Here is a 15,012-nt window from a genome sequence, read left to right on the forward strand (position 1 = left end):
CGGAATAAAATACTAAAGGAGAAAAAATAGGGATGGTGAATTTGGAATAATACATATCCTTCCTGAATAGTTTATTTAAAAACAAATCACTATAAAAGTAAATAATAAACCATAACTTACTTTAATTTTAATCTGATCAATAGATATACCTGAATGAAATTCTAATGGATTAATATGATTCAAAGTTGTAATTATTTCATTTGTATTTAATTGTTTATTACTACCAATAGGTTTGCCAAAAATATTCACTAAAGGAATCCAACGTAATATACCACTATATTCATCAAGATGAAAATAAAATGTTTCATTCTGATGAATTGATATAATATGATATAATAGTGAATCATTTATATCTGGATCTGTAGCAGATAATTGTGAAATAATTGTACCAATAGGTGAACGTTCATTTAATGCAACATGATAAACACATTTTGACTGAATAATATCAATATTGTCCTGATTGATAGATAAAGGATTTTCAATTTTCAATGGTAAAAATGAATCGAAATACGGTGGATTATCATTGAAGTCTAAGATATGAATCTGAAAAAAAGAGAAAGTACACTGATAAGAAAAAAGAAAAAATTTAGTAATAATAAACAAAATCTACTCCAAGTCATATGATCGAACTAAATTGCCTATAATGTAATATGCATGAGTTGTTGCTTGCTGGAGTAAGATTATTATTCATTTGGTGTAATTACACTTCATTGTAAACCCGTTAAGTGTATTAAGCTAATCAACATACAGAAATCTATATAGTCTAATAACATTAAATAACTAGTCATAATAGGTGGATTAAAAATGCGATCAGTAAAGTTGTTGGATAGTAGGTAGTCGTATCGAGATGAATTAAAACTTCAAGTGATGCTTACAAGTTAGTACAAAGCTCAAAAATGCATAAGTTTATTGATAGATTATCTGCCAAGCATATTTAGATAACATCAGAAGGACAAATATACAAATCATCAATGAATTACACAGATATAAAGTATAGTCCAGTAAAACCAAGTAAGGAAGAAGAAAACTGGAAAAAGTTTAAAAGGATAATATTATTTCAATCAATTGAATGAATCGCATAGACCAATAATGAAAGTTCAAAGAAACGTAAGAAATAAAACAAATTATCAAATGCAATAATAACTAACTTACATGAAGGGGAACACGTGTCACTAATGAATTAAGCGACTGATCAGAAGCAACAGCCCATAAAAAATATTCACGTACACTTTCAAAATCCAATTGTTTAGCAACAAATATATCACCAGTTTCTGGATCACATTTAAAATACGAAAGTAGACTCGAGTCCGTTAATGGATTATGTGACTCTAAACTGTATTTTATCTAAAAACAAAATGACAAAGAACAATGTGAAAAAATTATATTAAATCCAATCTTATTGTGAATAATATTAATTTAATATTGGTATTAAATAAACAAACAAACTAGTCTGTAATCGGACAACAATAATTTAGAAGCTGATATTTCAAATATGATATTCAAAATTTATTCATTATTCTAACATCTTTAAAATGAGCACAAAGAAATACTAAACAGAATAACAAAATATGGAGAGTGAAAAACATTTTAGCCAGCACTTAATTATAATGGAACCTCAAAAATAAAATCATTCTAATTAACAAATATTTGTCAAGATTAGAAAAAACACAAATAACAATATTAAAAATAAATTAATCTAGACATGTAGGTGAGAAATACAAAGAAAAAAAAACTAAATAGTCAAATTCACTTGGTGTTGTTTTACTTGTATCTTCTCATTGTTATTTAGGACTGCGATTGATCAGTTTCATGTTGGCATATGTGCATCCTGTGCGGATTGCCTCCATATAGCATTAAGCCACAAGCTTTTTAAGCAAAGGTACAAGTAAAACAACACCAAAAGAATTTAAACTTCACCTCATTACACAAGCAGGTGGCTATCAGGACTCAGTAGCTAAGTGGATAACGCGATGGTGTTTGAAGCGAACGGTACTGAGTCCGAGTCCCGGAGTGAACATCAACTCTGGGATGCAGGTACGTCCGGCTGACGAGTCCCAAATGGGACGAAACGCAGGTCCTGGATTCCACTGCTAGCCACTATCCATCTTTGTTTAAAAAACTAAATAGTTAGATTAGTTGATTTCTCTGAAAACTTCTGATTATAATTTCATTGACATAACATAGATATGTCTTTCATTCGTTTGTTCCTTAGTCAGATAAGATTTTTTTTAAACAACTATTTTTACAATGATAGTAGGATTAATGATTACGGAACAGTGTTAAAATAACAATTATTCAATTATCCTGATAAAGACAAAAGACAAGTGGAAACATCATTGAATAGGGTTAGCTCATTATACAGAAGAAAAAAGTGTTAGTAAATCATTAGGTGAATTAGTAGAGGTGATAACATGGTGATATGTGAAAATAGCATAACGTTGATTGTGCTGAGCAAAAACAAACTGGACGAAAATAATAGTGATGACTAGAGGAGTAACTGAAAAAAGTTTACACAGGTTTAATACAGATTATCAGAGTAATCATACTGGAACATAGGATAAAATAGGATTAAATATACATTTTCCATTATGTAACGTTTGATGCATGATACTAAAGTTTATATCATAATATTTATGTCCATAGGGGTATATAATCTAATCTATGGATTGAAAATTTTCTTAATCTATTGTATTATTTTATATCCTTTATATATCGAGTGATTACTAATCCGTTTAAAACAAACAATATAGTTAAGATAAAGTGGTTTTGTACAGATGATTTTAATCTGTAAATGATATTCTTCATGGATCGATCTCATTTGCGGTACAATTAGGAATCATAGACCATTAGACAGCTCTTTTATCATAGTTTAAAACTCTTTAAAAATGTGTAAGCATGACGTCATCGGAGATTGAACCCAGAACTTTTAGCTTTCTTCAATCAAGTTTTAGAACAATCAGACATATAATCACTAACTAGTAAAGATGACGTGAATAAATATAGGCTATTTAACTTGGATGATAAATCTATAGCTTTAAAAATTAATAAACAGACATACTTCATGTCTAAATAATAAACCAACTAGTTGTATACATTTGTAAATAGAGAAACGAATTATTTACTACGTTCATGTATCGATCAAAGTAGACAGAACGAATAAGGATTTTTTTAAAAGCCAGTGTGGAAAATATGATTTATATTTTTCTTAATAAAAATTGTATAATTAGGTTATAAGTGTAAATAATAAACTTTTAGGAATGGATATCTAATAGGGTTTTGTTATATGTGAAATGCTTGGAAGTAACCATTAGAAGAATATTGTTAGCATAAAGACTACATGAACATAGTTCCCGAAATGAGAAAAAGCATACTAGGACTTTATGACGAATCGGTTAATGAAGTAGTGAATTTTCATTGACTGGGGTAATCGGTACATTTAATACGTATTCGCAGCTACTGCCTAAAGCACAGTGGGTTGTAAAAAAGTTAGGTTCTATCTAGCCGAGATATACCATTAGTCCATAATGTCACTTACAGTTGAACTAAGCCATGTAGGTAGGTGTAAATTATTTATTTAAGGTCTACGCGATATTACTGTGGACAGTGATTGAAGATGCTGGGTGACAAGGCTCAACATCGATTCCAAAGGGATAATATATTCATTTTTTGTCATCTTTTGAATTCTGAAATTTAAAATCATTTCCTACTTTTTAAGCTGTAAACTAATTTTTTTCTCAGATCATATAATCTAAACATAACCTTTTTTAATATAACCGATTGTCTGGCATTTGTTTTAATAATGTCATCACAGTGCGCTGATATGGTGTAGCAACTTCAACCGATTCACATATGGAACGAATTGTTTATGACTGACTAATAATGACATAGTAGAGCTATCTATTACATTTCATTTTTTACCAGTTGGTATAGATTTACTTCCGTGAAGTTCAGAGAGGAAATTTAGTAGGTGAAAATCGAGAGACTGGTTACCGCTTCAAACTATTAAATCTAACCTATGTAAACAGAATATAAATGAGATTTAGTCAGTTGTGTAGATTCACCAACTATAATTCGTTTAGATTAAGAGCAAAGGTCAATAGGTACAATGAATAAATGATTATTTTTACAAATTGTCAACTTAATTAGAGATTTGTCCCATAATTTCATAAACCAACCATCAATATATTTCAAGTTTTGTATTATAACGTTAACGTCCTTTCAAGTCAACAATATTTGCTTTCTCAAATTATTTACTTGGATTCATGTGGGTCCTAGTGAGTTACTAACTTTAAAACAAGTGTAGTAAGTAAACAGATTGATATCATTTATGAATCGACGAATACGATGACCAACTGAACTTAATATTAAAAATGCTTTACAAGAGAGAAATTAAAATAATAAATAAACGTTACTGAATGGATAAACCTACAATTTATTTCTAGTCTCGTTTCATTTTCCACGAAAAACAAAACAAAATAAGAATGACAATAAAAACGATAAAATCGAGGGGGGATAAGTAGTTACCAGTCATAAAAGAAAAGGATGAAAAAGGTAATAATTTCCCTATCCGTAATAAAAATCCATCTAATATTTGGAGAAAAAAATATGTAAGAACAGTGAAGTGGGATAATAATAATAATAATAAATATATGATTATAAGTGTTGTTATTATAACATTGAGACGTACGATCAGTTGTATTGAATGTAAATAATTGTCAAAATAATTTCAACAGAATGACAGATGATTTTCTACTACTGCTAATACAGATAGACAGTTGAATGTTAAAATGATATAAATTTTTATATGATCAACGATGTATGAAATAATTAATCAAATACAGACATTAAACTATACAAAAATAACTATATATAATATGAATGATTTACTTACCAGTCCTCCTAAATCAGAATCTGGATCATAGGCTTTCAAGGTTAGAATTCGATAACCAATGGGAACATTTTCCGATATAGACGTAGAATATTCATTAGTTGCAAATATTGGTGAAACATCATTGACATCCTTTAAAATGACGAATTAGGATTCGACAAAATTTTAATAAACGAAATTAAACTTAATCAGGAAAATCACAACAACAACACTTCACGTAACAGTATAGAACGACTTAAAATAATAGGAAGTGATACTTTCACAGAAGAAAAATGTACATAATCACAAACAGAAATTTATATCCATGTGAATTCGTGTAGAAGAAACCAATATCTTCCTTTCACAATGATAGTGATTGGAAAAAAGGAAGACAAAAGTAGAATACAGCAGGACTTCTAATCAACATTTATCTCAACTTCGTTATTTTCATAATGACATATAATTGTAACTAGAAATCAATCCGCAAACTAATTAAATCTAACTAATAAACACTGTTATGCTTTCTCGATTACAGATTAATATAAACAAAACGTACATTATAATAAAACAAGAAACTTACAGTTACGTTAATTATCAGATTTACACGAGCCGCAAAACCTGTTTGAGTATCAATAACTTCAATTAGTAATAAATAGTGAGATGAGACTTCATAATCTAAACGATTACTGACTCGAACAATGCCTGAAGCAAAGAAAAAAAATGACTGAGTAACATATGTGTGTATGGTAGAACACAGATGAAAATCAATCTAAATAATGCATGTAACAAAGAGGCATTACTGAAGCTTAGCCAATACAATGAAATGTTCAATAATAAATCTTCAACTATTTTATTCTAGATTAACCGAAAACATCATGGAGATATTTTCTGCTTCTAGAAATAGATAAGATCTAGATAATAAAATCTGATTTTCAGTTCAGTTAGTCCTTTGGACTATCGATATCGTAAAAATAAGAAGGTAGATGATACTTCAACTCTAAATGTTATAGACTGGTATTACATTCTAAAACATATATAGGAAGTCGTTACCAGTAGAGTTCAACCAGGTCTGTTGTGAGATAGGAACTCACTGAAGACAATGGTGTACGGTGGCGCAACTTCGTGGATTGGTTGAAGTTACACATTAACACCGTTGGATGCCGGCTCAGTGGTCTAGTAGTTAAGTGCTCGCGCGAGAAACCAGTAGATCCTGGGTTCGAATCCCGCGAGGTGCGGGGTCGTGGGTGCGCACTTCTGAGGAGTCCCATACGGGGACGAAACAGCTGTCCAGTGCTTCCAGGTTTTCCATGGTGGTCTAGCTTCAATTGACTCATGATTTCAACTTGTGAAATATATAGGAACTGCCTAAACCCAACATTTTTACAAGCACATACATGTTTTGTACAAAATTAGTTAAGAAGGATACTGATATTAAACAAAAACAATAATGAATAGTATGGTGAGGGGGAAAATGATAAAACAAATAAGACGGTTTTACACTTGTATCTCTAGTCTAATAAACTAATGTGCAGGAAGTAATAGTAACAGAAATGAATGCACTAGTTGGGAAAGTATGGAAATTGAATAAACTACAGAATGAGGTAGTTGTTGAAGAGAGCTAAAAAGATGGCGGATAGGAGTATAGACACTTTTCCATTTTGAAAATAAACAAAGTGGGAATTCACAAAAAAGGAGACAATTCGCTACTTGACCTCTGAAAAGAATATCATTTAGACATAGACAGTTACAATCTAAATGACAGATAAATAAACAAATAAATAATGACAGAATTATACACGAAAGATGTATGGTTGAGAAGAAACAAATGTATGCATGTTACCTATCAGGTTCTTTAAACTATGTACACAGTAACAGAACAGCTGGTGAGAGACTCTTTCATCGTCTATCTTCATTTCACATACATAGACATACATTTTAAAATATATGGATCCACTACATATTAACAGTATGAAAATAAATGCATGAAATGATGAGAGAGAAAAAAGCGAAATATGTACAATGTTAACGGAGGGATAACAATGATGAAAACATACTAGTTCACGGCATTTTTCCTTAAGAACCGAAAACAACATATATATTTTAAAAGAAAAAAAAAACCTAAACAAATGCTAACCATGGGACGATTAACAAAATAAATATAATAATAATGTTATATAAATAACAAAAAGCATGGTGAGTGATAACATTATGAAAGAATGACGAGAAAGACATGTCACACAAATAAAAGTAAATAAACAATTACTAATGTAATACACTGGACACCATTATTTTTTACATGGATCTGACATGATATACTCGTAGAAAGTGTGTGCATGAAGGTGATAGCACATAGACTACAATAATCATTTTTTACAACATCATGTACAACATAATGATAAATAATGATTTTTAACTGAAACGGAAGTAGTTTTGCAAACACATTAGGAACAACACAACTAGCAAGGAAAAGAAATAGAATTTTACTTATTTGAAGTTCACTTACATGTGGCATTGTCATTATGATAAACTAAGAATTGTTAAAAGATAATTAATCAATATTAGGAAAAAAATGACACATGAATGCTCATTGATGAACAATGTTTACAAACAATACGGTGAACTTCATAAACATAACCGCTTAAGCATTGTAATATGTTCACTAGGGGTCAAATATTTGAATTTCAAGTGGGAAGTCAGGACTTGCACATGTAACCGACTCAGAAGTAAAGCACTACTTACCTAGTGACATTAGATGAGAATTGCACCATATCAGACAAGAATAAGTAGGTCAAATAAAAGGATTATGTGCTAAGAATAGAACTTTAAAACGGTTAAACTCATGGATCAGACAAATGAAAATATCTTTGTTTGTTCAATCACTCACCAGCTGTTTATTCTATAAGACAGTGTGATTGAACTTGAAATCAAAAGAGGTGACTGGTCAGCATGTTAGTTTCAGCATTTTTTCGATATACTCGAAATTAATGGGAATGAAAACTACATAATCGAAATAAAAAAATACCAGTATATTAACTAATTATCTTTAGAATATTTCATTCAGTTTCTTCGATCACTCAGACATTCGTGTAAACTAGAACAATAGATTCAGGGTTTCACCAGCATTAAATAAATTTGTTTGACTCACATCAGTCAAACATAAAATTTCAAAAAAGATTGCAAAAGTGAACGGAAGTTGAAATAGGTGTGATCAGAGAGACGGTAATGGAAAATAAGAAATGAAAAGCAAACATCTTGGCTTCGTTTCGCATAATTAATCGTAAATTATCCTCCATAAAAAACATTTACAAAAGAAATTCTCTCATGGGATATCTAGAGATGTAGCAAAAATATTTGATTTACAAAGTAATAATTAACAATAAAATTACAGGGTCTCAAACACCGATTTTTTTATTACTTACAAAAAACTAGGCGATGACGTAACAGATTTTAACGATGAATTTTAAGGAAACAGAAAAGTAAGAACTTTGTTTTAAAATAAACGAGTAACCAATTAGAAATGATGAAAATTTTAGAATGTCGAATATTATTCGTTGTACAATTTATATGATAGTAAAATACATTACATGACATCTGAAACCTATGTGGTTAGAGTGGATGCTTAAACCGCTAACTCACTAAGTGTAATCAAATTGTATATATCAATGACCATAACTTCTCAACAGTATCCTAATAATAATTACTATTTAATTACACTGAAGCACAGAAAGTTAAGTAAATCTTTGTGATAATGAGCTAGATAAGAAGAATAGTCTAAGAAAATTTGTGACAAGGTACTTTAATAAAAGAACTTCATAAATTAGTGTTTTTTCCCTGAGGGTGTTTTAACAATACTTTTCCAGTGAGCAAAACACCATTGGGTGCGTGATGCAGATAATCAGTTAAACTGATGTAGCCTCATATCCTCATTCGTTGATTTCTGATTAATCTAACGCAGCAAATTAAAGTTTGTGTACTCAGCTTTAAACCATACAGTTGATGTAATAGTGATACTTTTTGAATTCCCATACCGCAGTAGTGGTAGAAGTAGGAGTGAAATATAAAGCATGAGCAACTTACTAAATGGAAGCCAATTATTCTAACCACATATCCGTCATCTCCATTTATTAATTAATATACTAACTATAGCTAAAATTTCAAGATACATTCACTTACTTCTTGCTCGATGAGAGAAAGATGACATTAAAATGAAACCATTCGACAAAAATGTTATTTATATTCTATTGTAAGATGTAATATAAATTTAGAAAAAAGAAAGTACTACACGCTATTTATAAACATAGCATGTTTTATACTTCAACAACGAAACTACCGAAATCATCCACCTGTGTTACAAATATTCTCTACCATCTAATACATTACATGTAGCTGGATAAAATCGACTGAGGCACGAGAAATAAAGACATGACAAAGTATACACACAACATAAATAGAGTAAAACAGTAATTATTCAACCAAACAACTTTAACAGTCGTAAAGTCATTTGATATACCAACGAAAGAATATGTAGTATATATTGTTGAAATATTACTACCTGAATTGAACAGTAAAAGGTAGGAAGAAAATATACATATTACTAATAAGAGGGGAAGAAATACGTTGTCGAGAAAAAAACAAACAATTTTAACGATTTATTTTATATAATAAAAAGAGAAAAACAATCATGTTTTCGTAACGAAATTTTCAAGTTATTTTCATGCATCTAAAACTAGGATTATTCTATATATAATTATCATGAAGAGTATAATCGTTTAATTCCATGCAGAATATACAAAACTGGTAGTATGTTTTGAAAAATACAGTTCTTGTATCGGTAAATACAAGATATAGGATACATGAAGGATTCTGATGAGATGAGAAGTTAACCGATAAATCATACATGACATGGTCAAAATACTGGGAAATTATGTAGATATTTATGTATTAAATTAATGATCACATAGAATGTTAGTTATAATTCAAGTTGGTCTATATGTGAATGTTACAGAAGTATGATTATTTTAAAGTGATTACCTATATGTCCACGGCTTCATTCGTAAAACTTTAATAGATTCAATCCTAAAGAACCTACACCAAATAACATTCGGTACTCAATAATACATCAATTGACCTGAGATTAGTACGTTGCAGTTACATGATTGATAGACAATCAATCACTAATTGACATACGGTACATTAAAGTACTTTTAATGTAATGAAAGTATATGTAGTCGGTTAGATAATACGTAAATTGTAACTAAAAGTTCCTCTCAGTGAAAATTCAATATCCTTATGAAATTAACATGATTGAGGAGTTTACATTGTAAAACCAAATGAATATATTAAGTTAATCGGGACGATCTTATAAATTTAACTGATAAAAAGCTACATAACATTTCAAAGAATCCAAACACTGGATAATAATGCCTATACCCTTAACTTTACAGTAATATAAATATTAATTCACTCAGGAGAAACTAAACAATTGTTGTGATAGGTGCCAATTACATTAACAAGTATTAAAGATCCTTATAATGTAAATTTTAAAAAAAGACAATAAGTATACAGAGTTCAACAATACTAGTTTTAACCGGTTCCTATCTACATCTTACCCTAGGGAAAAAACAAAACATAGATTACATAATTAATAATAGAAGGATGATAGATAAGGCAGTAGTATTTATATACTTGTCATTATTATAATTTTTAACAAGTAAACAAATATTATGATTAGTGATGAAATGCACTTCATTGTGAATATTAATTAAAGCCACTGGCTTTTTTTTCATAGGTAGATAAATAAATAGATGATATATGATTGGATTAAAACATGGAAATCTCCAAAATCGACATATTCAGGAAGAATTTTATTAATAACAAAATGTTTCTCAATTAGTAATGGTGACATCGGCCCTTGGACTTTCTTTACATAAACTCATTTTCAACTCATAGATATTGACTATCATGCTAAGTATGTTGTTTCCTTTTTCTATATCCTATAGATTTTTTTTCTGTATAATTTCGTACTGAAATTCATTGATTAAAATATGTAAAGCTTAATTAGTAATAATATTATTATTTGTAACTTTAGGCTATTTACAGCTGATGAGAAGTGATAAAATAGGGACAAGAAATTTCTATTAGGATACAAATCTCGTATTTTTTTTTGTTGTTCTGTTAAAATTTATCAAGGGACTAAGTTATATCGAATTAATTGAACAGTTAATTATCGCCAACTTCATTATCTCAGATAATTTCCCCCACACCAAGAGTAATAATAATAATTACTATTATCATTATTATTAAAAGTATATATAAAAATATAATCATTTAATTAAATTGGATTTTAAAAAATGCTGCAATCGTTGAAAAGAGTTAAGCAATCTCATCAGAAAGACAATAATACAATAATAATATAATAATAATATACAATAGATATCAATACCAAGGTTGGACTTGATAGTTTCAAATAAATTGAGCATTCGATAGAGTTAATAGTAAATATATTTTTCATTATATCCAAGTGATTAGTAAAACTGTATTTCTTATGTTTCGTGATTCAATGTAAGCCACTTGTTCAGAGCAAATATACAACCAAATGAAATTCACTCTGAAGAAGTGACTTACATCGAGTCACGAAACATCAGAAATACAATTTTATTAGTCATTAGGAAAGAATAAAAAAGTATTTTTATAATTAATAATCTAAAATGTTCGTATAGCTGTAACTATCCTATTCGTATATAACACATGAACATGTTGGTACGATAAGGTTTTTTTATTACCGTATAAAAAGACTAGGCTTTCAAACATCTTAAAACAGTTAATATACGGAAGACTTCGGAGCAAATTAATGTGGGAAGAAGAGAGAATTTCTCTGTTTTAGTTAATTCTAAATTTACCTTGAAGTGATAAAAATACAGTAGGAGTAAATAAATCTTTGAAAGTGATAAAGTTAAATCAGAAAATTTCCAACTACAGTGAATAACAATGAAACATGATTATAACTTCAGATAGACTTAAATATTACATGCATCAGACTAAATTGTATATTGTTACCATAGAATTTTTTTCCTTTTTCATAATTTAAGATGACCAATAACAGAGACCAATTAATCTGAGACTACTTTTGAATTCAATATCCTATGTAAAATCAATTTCATCTAATACAACACACTATTCCTGATCGGTAACCTCGAAATTCAATACCATTTTCTGTTACTTTATTTTCTGAGTTTATCACAGCTTTCTCAATTTGAGTAAAGGGTAAAGGTGATGTGGATACTCCATTGTAAGAAAATATTTTAGAAGTGAAAGCTGATAACTACAAAATACCTACTTATCTTTTAGAGAATCATCCCATTCAAACAGATGTATTTATCAGTCATGAACAGAACTCCGGGATAATCCTACTCTCATAAACAGTGTAGTGAAAATTATGTATAAATAGCTTCACTCAATAGATTACTTACATATGTAGCAAATAAAATTATTATAGTAGGAAGTTGTCGAGAGAGAACGAGAAACGAAAGTTGTTCAGTTTCAAAAGAATTTCAGGTCAAAACAATTTTCAGACTAGACAACCGAGTGATGATACATTAATGAATATCTTTAATTAATGCAACTAACAAGAAAGTGGAAAGTTGTTTATTGTCCATATATATATCCATTGTACTTAGTATATTTTGTGATTGATGAAGTTACAGAATGGGCAAGTGATCTATAACATTTTCTATCTAGTCATTCTATAAGAGATGATTACTTACATAGTTGCAAAATAACTGGTATATATATATATATCCCAAGATTAGGGGGGAAATAACACTACTGCAGGAATCGTAAAACAATATTACAATAATAATTACATTTCACCCTTTCGTGTTTTCCTTCTGTACATCAACCCAGTCACAAATCGTATTTGTGTGTCGGCATGTAAATAGATATGTTCTCACTGATAATAACAATTACTTACTATCTTATCTGCTGGTAGTAATTACAGGTAACAATTATGTTAAAGTAACGAATACTTCATTGATAAAATTCAAATAAACTCTATGCACTAGTATACAATCAAAACATATATTATGATAATGACAAACCAACCATATTTCTTAAGCAACAAATTTGATGATCGAGTGAAAAGTCAGATATTTCCACAGAACATGAAAGTAATTACATTATTATCTATTTATATGTCAGCGGAACGAAGTCAGAAGGTAGGTAAGGGTTATAAAATCACTTACGCATATAAGAGTGTGTGTGTCTGTGTTAAAAAAAGAAAAGAAAAAAGGCTGCATGGCCAAAAACGGAAATCAACCAAGATATTATTATTGAAAATATCACGTAATGTAACAAACTAGACAATCTGTCCATATATTCATGGTTAGTTCGTCAGACATAGTAATACCAGTGGTAATAGTAGTGGGAGACTGTAATTGTAAAAATTAATAAACATACCGATAAATCTTTCTACTATTTAAGACTATAACATAATAAAGAGGAAGAATGCATTTGTAAAATCTCAGCGAAAGTGTAAGGAAGGCGGAATAATTGTTACGAAAAATAAAATGCAATGTAAATTATTTTCTTTAATGAATAGTCCAGCTCAACAGATTTATTAATTCTATTTTTAAATACTTTATTTTCCAATAGCTCATACACTTATTGATTGAACGGTGTGGATTGGACTCTGGGAAAAGAAGAGTTTCCAATCCATTTTATCAAAATAGATGTCCATATTTCACAACACAATTTCAAATACAACTTGTAACCCAAATTAACCTAGCATTCTTAGGATCAACACATAAATTGTTAGTCAGTATTATATTACACAACATACATTCCATGCAGACCTTGACATATTAACGCCGGAGGTCTTTAAGGATGAATAGTGATTCAGTTTTAGAAGTCAGACACATTAAGACATCAGCTAGAATTTGAGAACTGAATATAACGCCGTCTGACTAGTCTAGAGTGCTGATCCTTTACATTTATAAAAAGCACACAAATCCTTTCAAGGAAACCATAGAAGAAACAGTGACTATTAGTGTCTAAAATATTAGCTTCAATTATCATCCGACTTTTAACTAAAACTCGTGAAGGGTAAACCTTACGTTAGTTTTAAGCCTAAATGTAAACGTGTAGACCAAATATTCGACTTCATCAGATCCTGGAATGTAGACACACTTCCAAAGGTCCGAAACAAGTGATTTTCTCTGACATTAGCGGTATTTGACCTTTCTGAGGTTCTGTGGCAGTGTCTATCATTAAAAGGCGTATTAAAGAAATACATGAATTATGTACAGGTTTTTTTGTCGAACATTACTGGTAGAATTAGAACTTATGGGAAGCTCATTCCTAGTAGTGCACCTACAGAATCCATTAAACTAGTCAAATATAAATCGGGTTAGCAATTTCACAAGCAAAATGGCTTTCATCATAAACCTCCAGTTATGTTAATAGTTACGCAGTATTGATAAGTACAGTATCTACAGAAACATAAAACGGTCAACAAATTCTATTTTTAAAACATTTTCAGCTCAACTAAGTGCCAAAAGCACCTAGAGAAATCTCTTCATACGTATGGTCCATCCATATACCTCAATGTTGTATAATATTATAAATCAAACCAAATAATTATAAGTTCAGTGCCAGAGGATACAATCGAGATAAGGAAGAAGAGAAAAGACATGTTTATGTCTGAAATAAAAGAAACACACACATACTGTCATCAACAAATTACTCGCAGTCTTGTAAAAAACAGCTGGATGATCGACCATACCAATAATAACCACTGGACAAACATTCAGAACGTTAAAACATAATGTGGACGGTCATACAAATATAAGAATTAGTTTATTAAGAATTCAAATATCGATTGGCTTGTTAACCTGATGGGATTTTATTACTTATGTGGATGGTATAATTTTCATTATGTGTCTAAATTAAACTAATATAAAAAGTATACAGGTAATGAAGGAAAAACCGGTGAAAGAAATAAATAAAAGCATACAAAATAGTGTGCAAGCACATGGTATTTATGTGTGAGTGCGTGTTTGTATCAGTAAATGATTATGCATTCACTATACGTATTAGGCAAAAATCAAATACAAACAATCCTAGCCTGCACACAAACAATATACTTTGGA

At 29.8% G+C, this 15,012-nt stretch overlaps 1 protein-coding gene across 2 annotated transcripts in view; it reads right to left on the reverse strand.

Annotated features, from left to right (window-relative positions):
• FAT4_2 (Protocadherin Fat 4) overlaps positions 1-15,012 on the reverse strand; it is a gene marked incomplete at its 3' end in the record, with an annotated part of 152,608 nt that overhangs the window by 78,714 nt on the left and 58,882 nt on the right. The window contains exons 17-21 of one of the 2 annotated variants that reach the window (XM_051216015.1): positions 7,371-7,394; positions 5,448-5,569; positions 4,892-5,020; positions 1,153-1,344; positions 121-543 (exon numbers count right to left, since the gene is read on the reverse strand). In XM_051216015.1, the coding sequence (XP_051066564.1) occupies positions 121-543; positions 1,153-1,344; positions 4,892-5,020; positions 5,448-5,569; positions 7,371-7,394 (890 nt within the window). The remainder of the gene's footprint in view (positions 1-120; positions 544-1,152; positions 1,345-4,891; positions 5,021-5,447; positions 5,570-7,370; positions 7,395-15,012) is intronic. The other variant, XM_051216014.1, reaches the window with a different exon arrangement.

Source organism: Schistosoma haematobium, chromosome 4, assembly GCF_000699445.3.
Source record: "Schistosoma haematobium chromosome 4, whole genome shotgun sequence".
NCBI classification, from domain to species: domain Eukaryota; kingdom Metazoa; phylum Platyhelminthes; class Trematoda; order Strigeidida; family Schistosomatidae; genus Schistosoma; species Schistosoma haematobium.